The sequence below is a fragment of the Triturus cristatus genome, chromosome 5_1, assembly GCF_964204655.1.
Source record: "Triturus cristatus chromosome 5_1, aTriCri1.1, whole genome shotgun sequence".
NCBI classification, from domain to species: Eukaryota; Metazoa; Chordata; class Amphibia; order Caudata; family Salamandridae; genus Triturus; species Triturus cristatus.
The window spans coordinates 148982365-149001924 of record NC_140587.1 but is presented as its reverse complement, the minus strand read 5'-3'; the positions used below and the strand labels follow the sequence as shown (position 1 = coordinate 149001924).

The window sequence follows — 19560 nt, the reverse complement described above, 5'->3', positions numbered from 1 at the left end:
GCCATCTTAAGGTATGTACTGGGCACTGGTCAAAACTAGTTACCCAGCTACATAATGGCTTCACTAAAACATATGGTGTTTGATATCAAACACTTCGTATTAATAATCCCACTCTGATTCCAGTGTTGGATGTATTAATACCTGCACCCAGAGGGTATCTTAGAGATACCCCCTGAGCCCTACTAATCCTCTTAGTGTGCTGGCTGAGTCGTCCTTTTCATCCTGCCACCACAGACGAGTTTCTGATCTCATTAGGAGGTCAGAAACCTTGCCTGTTTTGGCAGGAGAGGTTTACACCTCGCCCAGCAGGAAGGCTAGTAAATCAGCATATCAAAGCCAGATACTTCAAAGCCTCTGCGGCCTTTGATATGCGAGCCTGGCTTCCCCCAGACCTGGACGATCCCATCCTCTGCCCTGAGGCCCATTTGACACCAGGACAGGTGGGGAATTAGATAGTCGGGAGGTGTCACACTGCCAGGCTGGACACACCTCTAGGGTGGGCAGCCTGAAGTGAAGACGAAAAACAATATTCCACCATCTTGTGTGTGGTGGAAATAAGAACTCTGGGTCAGGGTGATGCACCTCCTCACAGGAAGTAGTCAGCTAGGGGGTGTAGTGACCCCTGGGGTAAGTAACCCATTGGCTACTATCATTCACTCCCTTTAACTTTCCTAAATTGAGATAAGATTTGTCTGATTGAAGAGAAAAGGAGGACAAGGAAGAGCCTTCACAGCCACTTGTTGCAAACATCCTCCACCCACTTGCGTGCAGCCTCTTTTCCCCAGGACTGTTTCCCATTGAAGTGAACAAAGCACCCGATGCTGAAATTCACCTCTGTGCCTGGATGCCCCAGTGCAGCTCTAAGTGACCTGTTGGTGCTGCCTTGGACCTTGCCCTGTACTCACCTTAAGTCCAGAAGAATAGTCCTGTAAGTCGATGCTAAGTGACCCTATGCCGTATGTATATCCCCATAGGATACATTACCGCTTGAAGTCCACAGTTTGTGTATTTTATTGTGACTCAAAAATGGATAATTCAAAAAGCATGTACCCGCTTACAATGATCTTGGTGTCTAAATTCATACTAAACTCAGTAAAAAATAAAAATTGATGTTTGATTTCTGAGTGTATGTCTCGTTTACGGACTGTCTGTGCAATAAATGCTTAACACTATCCTCTGATAAGCCTAAACTACTCACCCATACTACCGCAAAAGAGCATTTGGGATGATTATTTGACCCCTGTAAATCAGTAAGGGTTGTCTGGATTCTATATAGAGAGACTGTTTCCTACATGGTATTAAATACTTAAAATTGCTATTCCACAAGTCAGTGTGGGACAGTCACTTTCCTGGACACGTAACACAGCACTGACAAAGTCCAATATCTTTCCCACCCAACTTCAGCCAGTTCCCACGCCATACCTCTACCATAAATATGCTATTGTGTGGGCAAAGCTTTCCTTACTAGTGGATGTCCTCCATGGGCCCATCCTGGCCCTCCTTATTTCCCTGTATGCTACTCTTTATTATTATACTTTGGCTTCTCATACAGTCTCTATATCCCCTTCCCTCCTCTCATCTGCTAACTTCAGCCTAGAAGCACAGACTAACCACTTCTGTTACCATACTCTACTCTCACCGCTCTATTCCAATCACCTTCGACACTTGCACAGCAGTGTATGCATGCATGCTGACTCTAGCCCTGTGTCCTTCATGTCCTCTGCTGCCATTTTGCCACCACTGAATAGCTAAAAGATTTGCTTGCACCTTCCCCATCCACCGCCCAGTACTTCTCTCCCTAGTCTTGAGCAAGATTGACTTCTACAAGCAATTCCTTGTCAAATGCACTGATGGTGCATATTAAGTGTTTTACTTCAAAATCGGTTAAGCAATTAACCAATTAACTGTTGATTCTTTGGTTTTCAAACAGTGAGATTTGAGAGTAGAATTTGAACCAGACTGAAGACATGAATTCCATAATCAAACCGCTCGCAATCTGTTCCATTAAACTTCATTCTTTAGTTTTAAAAAAACCCTCAAAAATACGGCCAGCTGCGGTATATTTCAAGTCTTCAGAATGAATCCCCTTTTCCATAAACCTGAATTTTAAATTTCTATTCATGATTTCCCGATTTTTCTTTTTTTAGTGTGATAAAATATTGAAAAATTCCATACGGTTTGAGGCTGCTGTTCAATGAAAAATAAAAAAAGATAAAAACAATCAAGTTTAGTGGGACTAAATAATGAGCTGTTGCTTTAATTATGAAATGAATGGCCTCAATCTGAGTTTCATACCTCAAGAAATGAGGGGAGGATTTAAAACAGATAATTAAAAGTAAATCTATAATTTTTCAACTGTCTCGAAGTAAAACGTACATAGCAATGATGTGTTTACATAGCAAACACAAGACGATGGACGGAATGCTAAAACTTTTCAACCACTCGCCCCCAGTCACAGATCTGGGTTTAATCCATCGTTCTTTTGCTCACTTCGCGACCCCAGTTCAGAACCGGCTATATGCAAATCAGTCTTCTGAAAGGTCATTCTCTGGAGCCTGTTCCCTACTGCACTGACAACACGCAACAGTTTGTGGTCCTGGACCTCCGCTAACTCTGGTTTTATGTACTGAATATCACTAATATTATAGTACTATATGTGTTGTGCTGTCATTAAATTGTCCCACCGATCTAAATAAATATGGGTGTGGTGTGCTTATATACCTAAGAGCTATGAACTCCAAAACATTCCTGTGAAGCAGTCAAGGAGTCCTTTTATCCTATGGATGGACTCATTGGCATAACTACTGAGCAATAGAAATCACACTGTGAAACTTGTAACAGGCCTCCAAACTTCGGATTGTTAAAGGAAAGCAAATCAAAAGTAATGGGATTCATGATCAACAGTTTCAGGCAGACTTTAATAGTCAAGAGCTGGAGAAAGCAGTGCATGTGCTTGCAGCTTTTTGATCATAAATGCAGTTCACATAATACATAATGTACATTAACTGCCTGCAGATCATTGCTGGATGAAAGTGTTTGACTAGTAAGGTTGTCAAGACCGTAATCATTGAAAATCTAGTTTAGATTGTAGTTATTTTTAGTGATCATTTTTTTGGCTGTTCTGTCTCTCCCTCCTACCATTTAGGTTTCTGTCCCTCACTTTACCTAGTCCTCCTTTCTGAACTCCTGGATTTCCTCTCTGCAGCTCTCCTTCGTATCTTTGTCCTACATCTCCATCATTCCAACTTGATATATTTGCTTTTTGTCTCCTCCCAACTGATCTCTCCTCCCATTCCATCCTCAACACCTCCCATCAATCTTCGCTTTTCTCCTCATTATTTTGAATGGAGAGAAAGGAACGTTTGAGGCATCCTATCATACGACATGGGAATGTTTGGGAGTTGGATATTGGGGCAATAGGCATAAGCCTTGGTAGGCAGGTGAAATGGGAGAGGCCAAAGGTAGTTCATCTGGCTAAAGGCTGTGTGAGTCCTGGGTTTTTTAAGCTGTTTGATATTTGAAGGAGGCAGGGAGGGATGTCTGATCTTTTCATTGCAACTGACCTGGGCAGTCAATAGTATGAAAGCTAGCAGCGCTTTCTTTCATAGATTGCGACATGAATTCTAAGCCTTGCTTGCTGCTGTGCATATTATTGTAGTGTGTTGACGTTTCTCTATTCTGATTTCACAATTAAAACTGAGTGTCTTACCCAGTGTTTTTTCCCTATGCAGTTTCCTATTGCCCTTTTCATACCACTTTATTTTTTTGCAGGCATGGTGGTGAGGATTACGTCTTCTCTCTTTTAACTGGCTACTGTGATCCTCCCACAGGGGTCACCATACAAGAAGGCTTGTATTACAACCCCTACTTTCCTGGCCAGGCTGTTGGCATGGCACCGCCTATTTACAATGAGATCCTGGAGTTTGAAGATGGTGAGCAGGGGCTTATGCGGGGGTCGGTTAGGTTACTTGATTTAATACAACTATAAAATGGTAGACAAAAAGCCCTTTTGAGTTGTAAACTGTGTATTCCATTGTGAGATTGAGGGTTGAATTCCTCATGACTCAAACTGACTGCCTATGGTAAGTGCCAAACACACTTAAGTTAGGTAAATAACATATCCTACACTAGAATGGCAGAATTATTCACCTCACTGTGTCTAAAATAGGCTCCAGCTACAAAACTATGATTACAGGTATGGAGTATTTTCCTTACAATCGCATTTTTCCGTCGGAACAGGACTTTTTAACCTCTTCCCTTCCCTTTTCTGTGATGCTAAATGCATGATATCTGTAAACGCCCGCATCATTGCAACAATATTGAACCTCTTTCTAGCAGCATTTCCTTTTTATTTCGTCATGATAATACTTAACTTTCTGCCAGTGTGAATAACCCACACAACATAAGGTCCACTTGAAGAGTTCAGTTAATTTAAAAGAACAAGCATTCTGCCCGATAAGTTAACTGTCTTCAAATGTTTCAAAATAGGAATTCTGTTAATGCTTTTTCTGTTTTTTTTATTTTTTAAACATGTCATAAGGACATTTTCTCTCAATTGCTGTCCGTGTACTATTCATGAACATGTGCCCATGAAGGCCTTTCTCTCTCTGAATCGTTCATTGAAGCATGTATCGTTCAAATAATCCACCGGTGTAGGATTTAGTGATTGTTACTGTGCAGTTGCTGTTGGTGTTTTGTCATTTTTAAAGTTTTCTACACCTCTCCTTTTCCTCTTCACATCAATTTCTTTACTATTCATCCTTCTCACTCACCTACTCCTTTCTGCCCTTCCTCTCCCTCACTTTTACTTTCCTCCTTATTACTTCTCCCTCCCCTACTTCCTCTTTCTTTCTCTCTGCTTCCTTCCTGCAACATTTTCTCTCTTCCTCTGTCATCTCATGCTGGCCTAAGCACAGTACCTCAAAGTATATCCTGATTGGACTGGAAGCAAGTGTAGTTAGAAAAGGTCTGACCTTGTGATGCAGTCTCTTGAATTCTTCTCTGGCTGTTCTGTACTTTACAAAGTGTGTGTAGCTAGAGAATGGAAGAAGAGAGAATGAAAACCCTCATCCAAATTACTCTGTAGAATATTCATAGGACTGAATGTTTCCTACTAGTATTAAATGAAAATGTCACTTTTGCTACCATGGAGAACTGTTTTATTAGTGTTCCCTCATCCAACTGGATAATTCACTCTGAACTGTCTGACCTCCCAGTTCAGTTGTCAGGGCTCTGAAAAGTTCGCACTTCACTTGTACCATCTAGCAATTCCCCGTTTTGGGCTTGCTGAAGCTCACAACTTAGTCTGGCAGCTGGCAAGTGTGGTGTATTTAATTCTAAAGTCTCCAAAGCACTGATCAGTTTTCTAGGGGAGCCGATGACTTCGATCTAGTCATGGACTTGAACCTTGCTCAGTAGATGAGACAGGTCATCTACGTTTCATTCAAGGTCCTTGTAGAAGCTCTCTTTGGGACTGCAGACTATAAATCGCTTCTTTAGTTTACCACTTCATTATGAGTTAACTGGGCTTTTGAAGGTCACTGTTGATGAGTTCATAATTTGAAGTAGGTCTAATCTTTTCTCTGTCATTATGCTGCTGCATTATGGAGTGAAAAGGTCTTCTAAGTGGGCATCAGTACACCGCTTTTGCTATTACTATTTATTGGAGATCATGAAATGCAAACATGAATTTTAGTAATTGCTGAATTAATGGTAACCAGGCTGTCTTTCATCCATGAGTAGCAGTGAATGGTATATTCAGAACTGCTAAAACCTCTTGATTATGCAGTAACTGTTAACTGATAACCGGCATTACACCATTTGTGCAGGTGTGGTTTCTAACACATGGGTTGCGAGTTCCCTGATCTCACCTCTCACCTCTTGTTCCAAGCTCACTTCTATAAGTCTTCATTATCTCCCTGCTAATTGATTTTAGGGTGGATCAGTTCTCCTTCTGTTTGTAATGTGTGCAAAGCATTTTCAAATATTTTTAACATGGAGGTCTCTGTGCAACGGCAAGTGCTGTGGAGCCTCGGTTAGCCAACCTCTGGGCTGGTGCTAGAGCTGCTCGCTTGAAGAGTGTAGATGGAAGGGGTCCGCCTCCATATCCCTTAGTTCAGCGTTTGTTCATGGTGCACTCTGTGCTAAATCATTCGTAGACTACTTAATTCTGGGTCAAAGTTTTGTAAGTTGCAGTGCAGCTACCTCACTGCAATCTATTGAACGTCATCCTCTGAGCCAAGACTTGGCTCCGTCAGGGGCTCTCTCTGAAGCCAGGCTGGCGGGAGGGGTTGGGTATTGTACCTTGGGAGGCCACTTCTAGCACATGCATCCTGGCATATGGCCATCCAGTATCTCAACACATTTTCAGACAAACCTAGAACTATTCCTTATGCCAGAGATGTGTTAATCTCGTCTATCAAGTAAGCTGTGAGGGGCATGCTAATGTCATTCAGATGATTGGCTGTCATAGGATCAGCAGCATGTGTGGAATGTCAGGTGTTTGAAATGGTATTTGTCATATCTCTTTAAGTGATAACTTTTAAAAGATGCCCAAACACTAGCTGAATGTTATGTGGTGAAACCATTAGTTCTAGGTCTTTCTTTAGGGGTTATATGAGCCAAGTTTGATATCTTGTCATTCACAAAGTGGAAGAATTTCTCTGAGTGGTGTAATTTACTAGAAAGACTAGGGTGGGTGGCAGATATTAAATCTATCTGTAAGTCGTAAAATACATGAGACATTTAAAAAAATAATCAGAGTTCTTGGGTCGCACGAAGACTGTTTTGGCCTTGGGTATGTGGGGTGCTTACATTTTTGGAATTCGCTGCATAGAATTTTGAACTTATCTAGAGTTTTGGTATCGGAGGCATTCTAAAACACTGATGCATCTCTGCAAAGAACAACATATGCCACAGTACCAGTCCACTTCTGGTTACAGAACCAAGCGTCCCCTCTAGTTGCTCATTGACAATACCCTGCTGCCTTTGGCTAGGTTAACTCTATACAGATACCAAATACATATAGATTTTTAAATTTAATTTACGTCTTTTAAGAATCCTTGAGCAACACGTTTTATTTTTTTATGTCCTTTTTAGTTAAAGCAAGGCAAGCTCATCTACTATCCCTGAGTGAGGGTGACAAGGTCTCTCATAGTCTCAGACCCATTTCTTTGGTGTTCTCATTATCCAGGTTTTGGAGAATAGAAGATAGTAGGGGACCAACAAGTTGTAATATCAGTCTGTTGATATCAGGGCCTATTGTGAATGCATTATTTAGAGCCCTATGGATGGATATTGAGCACCACTGATCTGTCACTATGCAGTGAATACAGGGACAGTTCGGATACAGCTTTCACTAGTCTCTCTATTGAAAGTTGAGGTCCCTATGAAGTTACTGTTTGAGGAAGAACTAGATTTTTGCAGCGTGAATCTTTCTGGATTCACTATGCTGTGCATTATTCCACCATCTTGTGGCTGGGTCCGGAATTGTAGTCTTTTTTTTTTTTTTTCTCTCTCTCTTTTTAGGTCATGCGCTGCTCTCGTCATACGAGGGCTTTTTGGAATCGATACAGATTCCGAAGCCATGCCCCAGCTCCGCCTTCAGTTTTCATTCGTGCGCATTTGGCGTCACAGATTATGCCAAAGTCAGTGCAATGATTGCACCGAAGGCAAGTCAATCCCTCCTTGTTGCCACCCTGTCTCATTTTAGCCCCACCCACCAGGATTGGATCTTTTACCGGCGTCGTTAGACTATGGCCTATAATTACTGGGGAAGCACTATTTGTTTCCCCTTCCCTCTCTCAGAGACACAGCTGCTTGTTCTTATCTTACTGGGCGTGTTGTATTCGATTCTGTGTTTTTGTGTTCACTGGACCGTTGCTTAAATGTTGCCGTCTACCAGAATACCAATAGCTCGCCCCGTTTCCCCCTTCTTGCGATTTCGCCTAGTTTCCTTTCAGTTCCTGTCACGCTGTAATGTCGTCTATTCCCCTTCCCTCCACATCAGTCCCACAAGCCTCATCGCGCCCAGCTTTCTACTGCTGGTATGTCTCTTTCCCCATAACCCCTCTCCTGCCCTCCGCGCCACAGTACCTCCTCCGACCCTCTCCTCTTGGAGGGGTGCTGACTGTCGCCCGGCTGTCACACCGCGCGGGGCGGGCCTAGGCTCCTCAAAACCTCACCTCACCTCGCTGAGCAAGTATGAGCACCAGAGCGGCAAGAATAGCACACAGTGCCCGCCTCGCAGCTCTGCTGGATGAGCACACTGGGTTCGCTTGAAGGGCTGATACAAGGAGGCTGCAGAGAGCGGGCATTGAAGTAGCCCATTCACGGCTGCGCTATGTTTTAATCGCTGTCTGTGCAGGTACCTCACCTAACCTATCGTTAGGTAGAAAGTTGGGAAGTTGATTACATCTCAGCCATGTTCAATGGCAAAGACTATCCTGCCGTCGATCCACTCATCTATCTATCCATCTTTCTTGCCTACGTGCCCGTCAACCCAGAATCTACCCACCACACCATCTGTTGTGAACTTGTCTCACTGTTTATACCGAGCTATATTAATTTTATACCGCTCACACGCACTGTGAGAATGCGTCTTGGCACTATGCTTTTTTATATATTAAGCAACCGTTTTCAAAGCCCAACATTACAAGACAAGTTGGTCACATATGATACGCGTTTCGATGCAACAGTCTCTTTTCTGTGTACAAACCGGTCTGTTACTATTTCCGCATATGCCTTTGTATCTATCCATCCGTTTCAGTCCGTGTATCTGCCTTACTGCCTACTCTAAATGTGCAACCACCTTACAGTCTGTTGTTCTGCATCGATCCACCTGTCTCTATGCTGGGTTAACAATATTTGTTGAAACTCTGGGCCACAGTTCTGAAAGACTTATTGACGCTGTTAGAAGCATGTTTCCCGGGGAGAACCCGGTGCTAGTCTGTGAGGACTTCTGAGCTGAGTGGACTTCTGAGCTGTTGTAGCACCTCCGATTCCTCTAAAGTCTCAGACTTCTACCCCTCTCACCAGCCATACCCTCAACGTGGCCAAACTTACAGCGCCGTGGTCCATTTTTGTCATGGTTTCCGGCACTCTGCCAGGGTCACACCTAGCTATAAACTTCCAGTACTGAAGTCCACGTGTCTGCTGAATACCCTACCTTCTAAGAGGCGCACTCCTCGACCTCCGTTCCAGTCGACATCTTCGGGGACGACGTCAAAGATCCGGGACAGCAGCACACCGAAGAGGACCTCGTCAGTGCTTCCGAAGCTGACGACTCAGATGTGGAGGACATCACCCCGGCGCAGAGGGTCGTGAGTACTATACCCCCTCCCGTGCCCTCACCCAAAAAGGCTTCGGTCACGCCTTCACCTCCGGGCCTAGGCAAGACCAGAGACACTGCTTCAAACACCCCACCTTCGGGCCCGGTGAAGAAGCCAAATATGCCTTCCGGCGGCTCGGGCAAGCCTGCCAGCGGTGCAGAGAAACACACTTCGGCACCGAAAAAGAGACCGGCCTCTACCTCGACACCGAGCTCCGCACCAAAGTCCTCGGTGTCGAAACCCAGCCTTTCGGTACCGACCAAACCCCATAAGGCCCTCTGCACCGACACTTCTACGCCGAAACCCCCTGCTCAGTCCACCTTCACAAGGGGTTATCAAAGAGGCGGCTATAGGGACAATAACAATAAAGGCAGAGGCAAAACAAATACCGCCCGCTCTGCCACACCGCCTACCCAATGACTTCCCCCCGCTCCCTCCAGACCATCCCACTCCGGTCGGGGGCAGGCTACAAAATTTCCTTCAGGTCTGGGAGACCATCACCTCAGACAAATGGGTGACTCAAATTATTCACTCGGGGTACTGCCTAGAATGGACATCTACCCCCCCCAAGCATTCCACCCAGGCAACGCCCAATGTCACAAGAAAATTCCACATTACTAAAACAGGAGGTAATCTCCCTCCTACAAAAACAGGCAATAGAACAAGTTCCCGCCAATCAGCAAAATTTAGGTGTCTACTCCCTATATTTTCTAATACCAAAAAGAGACGAGACTCTACGACCTATTCTAGATCTCCGGCCTCTAAACACATACATACATTCGGACCATTTTCACATGGTAACACTTCAGCAGGTACTTCCGCTCCTCTCCCAGAACGACTTTCTCACCACACTGGACTTGAAATTATCATACTTTCACATTCCGGTACACCATGCTCACAGAGTACCTCAGATTTGTAATGGACGGGTAACACTACCAGTTCAAGGTGCTCCCATTCGGGGTCACAACAGCACCAAGGGTATTCACCAAGTGCCTAGCGGTAGTGGCGGCACACCTCAGAAGACAGCACATTCACGTCTTCCCATATTTGGACTACTGGCTGATAAAAGCCACATCCTACAACCAATGTGTACACCACACCGCCACTACAATCCAACTACTTCACCGGCTAGGCTTCACGGTGAACCACCTAAAGTCCCAGCTAACACCATCCCACATAAAGCAATACCTCGGTGCCACCATAGACACCTCAAAAGCCATAGCCTACCCCAATCCTGCCAGGATTGCAAGCATTCAGGCTTTGCTTCAAAGATTCATACCTCTACACTCTTCCAGCAAGAGTGTTTATGCAACTGATAGGGATGATGGCCTCTTGCATTTTCATAGTGCCTCAAGCCAGACTCCAGATGCGTCCACTCCAAGAGTGCTCAGCGCGCCAATGGAACCAGGCCCAGGGGCAACTGTCAGATCTGGTGTTGGTAGACGGTTGCACCCATAACTCTCTGCAGTGGTGGAACACCACAAATCTTTCCAGAGGTCGACCGTTCCTGGACCCGGTTCCACAAATATACTAACACTCCTCGCTCTCCAGCTGGGGAGCTCATCTATTACACCTCACAGTGCAGGGCACATGGACGCCGCAACAAAAGTTACTCCATATCAACCATCTGGAGTTACTGGCAATCTTTCTAGCCCTAAAATCCTTTCAAACACAGATTTTAGGCAAACCAGTCCTCATTCGCACAGACAACGTGACGGCCATGTAATACATTCAAAAACAAGGCGGCACACTCTCCACAGCTCTCTCAACTAGCACAGAGCATATGGAGATGGGCAATGCCACACAAAATCTTTCTCCTAGCCCAACATGTCCCAGGAGTCCAAAACACCATGGCAGATCTGCTCAGCAGACAGACGCAGCAGATCCACGAGTGGGAACTTCACCCACAGGTTCTTCACCCGTTCTTTCAGATGTGGGGGCATCCACAGATAGACCTCTTCGCCACCCACGAAAACAAAAAATGTCCAAGCTTCGCCGCCGGATACCCACACCCATTGTCCAAAGGCAATGCGATATGGATGAACTGGTCAGGCAAATTTGCGTACGTACGCCTTTCCACCTCTCCCACTAATTCCATTAGTGTTGTGAAAGCTACAACAGCATTCCTTCACACTGATCCTAGTAGCTCCAACGTGGGCCAGACAACCGTGGTACACCATGCTGCTGGAACTCTCGGTAGTACCACACCAAAAGCTACACCTCTCACCATGCCTCCTAACCCAGAACCATGGAGAGATCAGACACCCGGACCCAGCTCAGCTCAACCTTGCGATCTGGCTCCTGAGATCCTAGAATTCGGATACCTTAACCTTCCCCCTGACTGTATGAACGTCATCAGAGAAGCTAGACGCTCTACCACTAGAGCCTGCTACGCTGCCAAGTGGAAAAGATTTGTTGTTTATTGCCATAACAACACAATCAATCCTCTAGACGTATCTATACAACACATCATATGCTACTTTCTCAATCTACAAAGGTGTAACCTAGCATATACATCCATTCGGCTACACCTCGCAGCAATTGCCGCTTACCTACAGAACAGACAGCACCTATCACTTTTCAGAGTGCCTGCCATTAAAGCCTTCATGGAAGGCCTGAAACGAATAATTCCCCCCCAGAGTACCACCCTCAACTGTGTGGAACTTAAATATAGTTCTCACAAGTCTAATGGGACCGCCCTTCGAACCTTTGCATAAATGCGAACTGCAATTTCTTACATGAAAAACAGCTTTTCTTGTAGCCATCACTTCCCTTAGAAGGGTCAGTGAGATACAAGCACTTACTATACAAGAACCTTTTCTCCAAATGCACCAGAACAAGGTTGTTCTCCGTACCAACCCAAAATTCCTACCCAAAGTCATTTTCCCCCTTTCATCTAAACCAATCGGTAAAATTACCGGTATTTTTCTCGCAACCTCAAACTGTTGCAGAAAGGGCTCTACACATGCTAGATGTTAAACGGTCCTTACTTTACTATATCCAGAGAACACAACCTTTCAGAAAGACCAAACAACTATTTGTCTCTTTCTCTCCACCAAACAAAGGCAACCCCATCTCAAAATCAGGGATAGCTAGGTGGATTGTAAAATGCATACAGATTTGCTACCACAAAGCAAACCGAACGCTATCTGTTCCCGCCCCTAAAGCCCACTCTACACGAAAGATAGGGGCTTCTATGGCTTTTCTAGGGAACATCCCATTAGATGATATCTGCAAAGCAGCTACATGGTCAACACCGCACACTTTCACTAAAAAAATACTGTGTAGATGTGCAAACCAAGCAACAAGCTAGTGTGGGCCAGGCTGTACTAAAAACACTATTTCAAACCACTGCAACAGATACTGGTGGTCGCCGCTAAGGTTGGGAACTGCTATATAGTCTATGCAAAAGTGTGTAATCTGCAGCTCATATGCCTCGAATGGAATATGCTACTTACCAGTATGCATCTGTTCTTGGCATGTAGAGCTGCAGATCTACACACGCCCACCCGCCTCCCATGCTACCAGTATCAGTTCCAGTCTATCTTATTTAGATGCAACACACATGGGTTTCTTCACTGTTATTACTACGCTCCATCTTTCCCTGTTGGCGAAAAACAATCTGAGGATGGAGCCGAAGCCCATGCGTAGTACGATCCAAGGGAGGAGTCACCGACCTTGTGACTTCCAAAGACTTTCCAAGAGGAAAAACAAACTGCAAACATCCGGGCCCAACACCAGATGGCGATCTATGCAAAAGTGTGTAGATCTGCAGCTCTACATGCCAAGAACAGATGCATACTGGTAAGTAGCATATTCCTTTCCTTTATCTGTATTTATATATAAAAACGGGAAAATACTAGTACATTTTGCTGTGCTGCCGTCTGGTGTCTCCCCCTCATTAGACTGTTAAGAGGTGTCAGCCCGGGCTGAGACAGCTTCCCGGGCACACACACAGCTGCCGGCCGCACCCGAGTACTTCACATGTCTTTGAAAGGTTAATGAGGCGTTGTTATTTCACCCCTTTTAGAGCCCCTGCCAGAGTCAGATTAGGAGCCTCTATTCACTCCATTGTTGTGTGAGTTGTGACTCTTGCACCATGTTGCGACGATTACAGCAATGGAGCATTTGGTGACAGGGTGGAACTCTGCTCCCTGATGGAATTAGCAGGTCTGGGAGGCAGCATCTGCCTCTGGGGATGCAGAGCCGGTGCTTGACACGTGGATATAAAGTCGGGTACCCCCCACCCCCCCCCCCCCCCCACCCCTCCCCTCCCATCTAGACGGCAAGCTATAACTGTTCTTCCCATCTCGTGGTCCCTCTACAGCTGATCGCTTTCCCACTCGTGTGGGTACATCAGCTACCCTGTTCTGTGACATAATGTCGGTGAGAGCAGCAGTCACTGGTGTGTGTGTGTGTAATGTGACTGATGGTGGTTGTATGCGGGGGGGCAGAGACTTGGTGTTATTTGATAAGTCTCTGTTTAGTGTTATCTGGAGCACTGGGCTGCACTCCTGCTGGCTGTACGCTGCTGGGTATCTCGAGAGGGGAGGGGGGCTTGGGAATGCAGGCAGCAGACCAGGCTGTGAGCCGGGAGGGAACTCGAATCCGGAGCGCTGTGGGTGAATACATGTTCTGACACATAGAAGCAGGCGTCTGGCGCAGTGCGGTCCTCTTAAACTCGCGTTGGAAATCCTCCGCTATGGAGACAGCGCTTCTAATAGCACCATTTAGGTGATTCTAGTCGCACCCTACATCATTCAGCCTTCCATTCAAACCATGGCTCCCCCTTCCTCAACACTACAAACCATCCCCCCCACTCCACACAATCCTCCAAATCCTACTGAGCGTGGCTACCACCCTGCACTCGCCCCAACTCAATGCAACTGCCTCCCATTCAATTCATCCCGACTTTACACCCCAGGCCTTCACTTCCGTCGTAAAACCAAACCTCATAACACTATCTGCAAATCTTTACACACCCTGCCTCCCCCCTCGCCTACTAAAATTCAGGCTTCACAAACTGTCGTGTATGTTGCTTGGGGTAAAAAGCAACACAGGATTTACATAGAATTTTGCATCTTTTTTAAAACTTATTTTTCTACACATTAAAACATCACAACATCCTTGGTGTCTCGCTGCTGTTGCATTAGGAGCCCCTGCAGCAGCATGGACGCAGTTTAAATAGACTCTTTGTTCATTTTCCTGGGTAGCATTAATCATTTCGGACGTAGGGCACAATGCTGTCTTGTACTAGCCTGTCCCTTGACAGCATGCTGGGGAACGGTGCATCTTACAGGGCATGGCAAATCTTTAGCAACAGACTTGGAACAGCCAAGACGCACCACATTTTCAATTCAAGTAGTGTTACAAGAAGCTTGCCAGTCTCCCTGGAACATGCTATGGGCAGACAAAGGAGTAATAAACAAGCATTTTCAATGCAATAAGTCTTGCATTTACCAGAGTTTAAGCTATTGGCATTGTAAATGATAATGCCTTTTATTTATGTTTTAAAAACTAAAACAAAATAAAAGGCATTGTTTTGCAGCGTGAATCTTTCTGGATTCACTATGCTGTGCATTATTCCGCTATCTTGTGGTTGGGTCCGGCTTCGTAGTCTTTCCTTTGTTTTGTTTTTTTTGTTTTTTGTTTTTTGTAGCCCAGGTGGGCGGCGACGACCACCATTTGGTGCACCTTCCGTGACGTCTTCGTGCTTCCTGCGGAAGTCCCACCTTTGGGGCGCCATCTTCAGATTCTTTTTTCCGCCGTTGTGTCTGGATCGTCATCGAGAAGCTCCAGAGTTACAACCAAAGGAAGAAGAAAGAAAAGCGAGTTTTGTCGACAAATACATCGGAGATATCACAGGAAAGGAAGATATTTCATCAGGAGCGCGAAGAAAGGAGGTTCAGCGCCCTTTTCTTCGACTACCTTGGAGAATGCGCACTCAGAGGCCCTGAGCGCAATGGACAAGACGCCATTCAAGTTCTGCCCAAACTGCCATCACAAGTTCGCGCAGAAGGACCAGCATCCGGTCTGCAACCTCTGCCTAACGGTCGAACACCAGAGTAAGGACTGCAACGCCTGCTCAGCCTTCGCGCCGAAGACGCTCAGGGTGAGAGATCGGCAGAGAAGAGCCAACGCCAGCATGGATGGCAAGGGTAAGGCCCCGTCGCTCTACGATCTGGGCCTCTCCTCAGACGACGAGGACAACGTCGCCGGGACAGCCGAAAACTTCACGGTCGTAGAGACCGACAAGAAAAAAGAAGACTAGGTAAGAGAATCGTCGAGCGAAAAACAGAATACCTCAAACACGAGGGTGACTCGAGAAAATCTGAGTCTAAGTCCACGAAGGGAGCCCCGGCGCCGAAAACTTCGACGACCAAAGGGGGAACCATGGACAAGAGGCCGAGCGGATCCTTAGAGAAGGACTCCCTGGTGCCGAAAGACGCCGAAAAGCAAGGGTCGTCGAAGACAACCCAGGGAACGGCCCGATCGACGCTGAAAGAGCGGTCGACGTCGACGCAAGTTTCGACGAAAAGACCCGCTGTCGACGCCGAAAGCATCTCCGAGATGGAGAAAAAGAAGAGGCGGCTCGAGGCCGAAATGGAGAACATCCTTCAAAGGAAGGAGTTCGACGCCAAGATGAAGGAATTCAAGATTCCAACGGTTTCATCGGCGGACGTCGTCGAGGTCGAGGATGAATTCGACATCGAGGGACTGATGAGGGATCTCGAAGAGGAAGACGAGACCTATTATGACGAGGAAGCCGAGGAAGAAGACCAACAGTCGGTCTACGGCTCGGCACCATCTACCAGCCACAAGATCGAATGGCAGGATCTCGACACCGAAAACCCAGAGGAGTCCGTGGACACGTACCCTTCGAGGCCTTCGCCACCCGACGACATCGGGGTGTACAATATGGTGGTCAGGAGCGCAGCGACAGCCTTCGGCGTCAAACTCGACGAAGAGAAGCCGAAAGACGATTTTCTCCTCGAGACCCTGCTCCCCATCCAGACGAGGAGCCAGTTCCTCCCCATGCTACAAAGCGTGATGAATCAGGGGAGAGAAGCCTTCAAGGAATCAGTGACCTGCCGGTCGATCACGCCCAGGACTGAGAAGAAGTATAAGCACTCTTCCCTGGACCCCCCCTTACATCAAAGGTAGCCTGACCGCCGACTCCATCATAGCTTCCACGGCCAGGAGAAGGGCCAACGTACCAGCAACCTCGGGCCCACCACCTGATAAAGAGAGCAGGAGGATAGACCTCACAGGAAGAAAGGTCGAGAGGAACGCCGCTATGCACTGGCGCATGGCGAATTCCAATGCTCTCCTCAATAGACACCAGTACCAGCACTGGGACGAGATGGGGGAGCTAGTAAAGCACCTCCCCGAAGAATACCGCCAGAGAGCCTCACACCTAGTAGATGAAGGCAAAAACATCGCCAACTCCTGCATAAAGACGGCGTTGGACGGGGCAGAGACTTCAGCAAGACTCATGGCCATAGGGGTCACCGAGAGAAGGCATGCATGGTTAAGAATCTCGGGATTCAAACCGGAGGTGCAGAACAACATCCTTAGCACCCCCTTCAACGGAGAGACACTGTTCGGAGCAACAGTTGACGAGAAGCTCACCCAGCTGAAAAAAGAAAATGAAACGGCGAGGTTCATGGGGGCCCTACAGCTGAGGGGAATGAGGCGAGGCAACCCCTCAAGGAGACCCTACGGTAGGGGAGGAAACCAGCAGGGGCCGTCGCACCAGACGTTCCAGCAGGGTCAGCAGGGTGAAGGTCACGGACATGGTCAACAGAAGCAAAACTGGCAGTACCAGCCCCGGGGCCAGTCCTTTCGCGGGAGAGGGAACGGACGTGGCCAGAGAAGGAGAGGGGGGGGCCAGCCCTCATCAAAGTGACTCGGCACGCAGGAGGACGCCTACCCTCGACATGCCCCCAGGGGTGAGGCGCGAAACAGTAACGTCGAGGGGGAGAGAAGGATCAAAAGCCTACGAGCATACAACACCAGTAGGCGGAAGGCTGAGGTTCTACCTTCACGAGTGGCAGCGTATAACCACAGACAAGTGGATACTGAACATCATGCAGTACGGATACTGCGTAGATTTGGAAAGGAAACCGCCAAACAGGAAGCCAAAGGGAAGGCAAAGATCGGCTCAAGAAATGACCCTACTCAGAGAAGAAACACGGAAGCTTCTAGAAAAGAGAGCCATAGAGCCAGTGCCGTTCAGAGAACGCAACAAGGGGGTCTACTCAAACTACTTCGTGGTCCCGAAGGTAGACGGGAGCCTCAGACCCATCCTGGACCTGCGATACCTAAACAAGTTCATCAGAACGCAAAGGTTCAAGATGACTTCGCTGCAGGAGGTACTGCCCCAAATAAGACACGGAGACTTCATGGTCACCGTGGACCTCAAGGATGCCTAACTGCACATCCCAATAAACAGAAGACACAAGGGACTTCTAAGGTTCAACATCGACCAGGAACACTACCAGTTCACAACCCTGGCATTCGGATTAAAATCGGCACCAAGGGTTTTTACAAAATGCCTGTCGGCGGTCGCGGCCCACCTACGAAGGCAGGGGATACACGTCTACCCCTACTTAGACGACTGGCTGGTCAAGGCAAACTCACGCGAAAAGTGCGAGAGGCATGCAAAACGCGTAACAGACACTCACGAACCTGGGGTTCTCGATTCACTGGGGGAAGTAGTCGATGGAACCGGAGCAGGTGAAGATTTTCCTGGGGGCAAAAATCAACTCCCTGAACAGTACAGTGGTGCCCAGCGACAGGAGGACAGATGCCCTACTGAAGGAGACGCGGCTCTACCAGAAGGGGCGAGCTCTGACAGTGAGGTCAGTGAGCAAGATGATGGGGATGATGGCGTCGTGTATCCAGCTGGTGCCGAATGTACGCCTGCACATGAGACCATTCTAGGAATGGCTACAACAGCAATGGTCACAAGCAAACGGAAGTTGGGAGGATCTAGTGGTTGTTACGCACGCAGTGCAGGAGGAGATAACTTGGTGGAACAGAGACAACATGACAGCAGGGAGAAGCCTGACACCACCAAACCCAACCATGACCATTACCACGGACGCATCGCAAAAGGGATGGGGAGCGCACATGGACAACCTCAGAGTGAGGGGTTTGTGGGCTCCAGCAGATGCGATTCGCCATATCAATTACCTCGAGTTGAAGACAATCCTACTAGCCCTGAAGGCATTCCAGAGGCACCTGTACAACCAGAGGGTGTTGGTTCAAACAGACAACACCACGGCAATGTTCTACATCAACAAACAGGGGGGGACACAGTCGTTCCCTCTCTCCTCTCTGGCTCTGGAGATTTGGAGATGGGCCATACCTCTCAGGATAGATCTACTAGCAATTCACCTACCGGGGAAGGACAATGTGGAGGCAGACTGGCTAAGCAGGTAGACCTCGGCATCGCACGAGTGGGAGCTCAATGGCCAGGAAACGGAGAAGCTTTTCCGGAGATGGGGAACTCCCACAATAGACCTATTTGCAAGACGCCAAAATGCCAAAGCTTCGCGTCCAGGCAACCATATCAGCAATCCCAGGGGAATGCCCTATGGATAAGCTGGTCGAGGACATTTGCCTACGCCTTTCCACCGATACCCCTGTTGCACAGAGTGCTCGACAAGTGCAGAACCAGCAACATGACTCTGATCCTAGTGGCTCCGCAGTGGGCGAGGCAGACATGGTTCTCACAAATTCAAGAAATGGCGCAAGGCAATCCGTACAGGTTCGAGAGGAGAAAAGACCTGCTCTCAATGCAAAACGGGGAGGTCCTGCACCCAGAGCCAGAGACCCTCAACCTGGCAGCATGGCTCCTGAAGACCTAGAGTTCGCACACCTAAGGTTGCCTCAGAGCACTATGCGAGTGCTACGGGAGGCAAGGAAACCAACTACACGAAAATGCTACAGCGCAAAATGGAAGAGATTCACGGTGTGGTGCAGGAAAAAAGGCCTGCAAAACAGAATGACAAGAGACTCAACTGTGCTGAGGTACCTCACACATCTTCTAAAAAGTAACCTCTGCTCGAGCTCCCTAAGGGAACACCTAGCGGCGATCGTTGCCTACACCAGAGGTGAAAAGGGTGGAAGTTTCTTCACCTCGCAGGTGGTGAAGAGATTCATGGAGGGAGCCAAAAGAATGGCCCCTCCGAAAAGGTTGCCGCCGCCGGCATGGAATCTAAAC

At 47.3% G+C, this 19560-nt stretch overlaps 1 protein-coding gene across 1 annotated transcript in view; it reads left to right on the top strand.

Moving 5' to 3' along the window:
* The window catches only part of CYC1 (cytochrome c1), a 157217-nt gene that overhangs the window by 89916 nt on the left and 47741 nt on the right, over positions 1–19560 (top strand). Inside the window, exon 5 of the mRNA XM_085604680.1 lies at positions 3772–3932. Within this exon, the coding sequence (XP_085460806.1) occupies positions 3772–3932 (161 nt within the window). The remainder of the gene's footprint in view (positions 1–3771; positions 3933–19560) is intronic.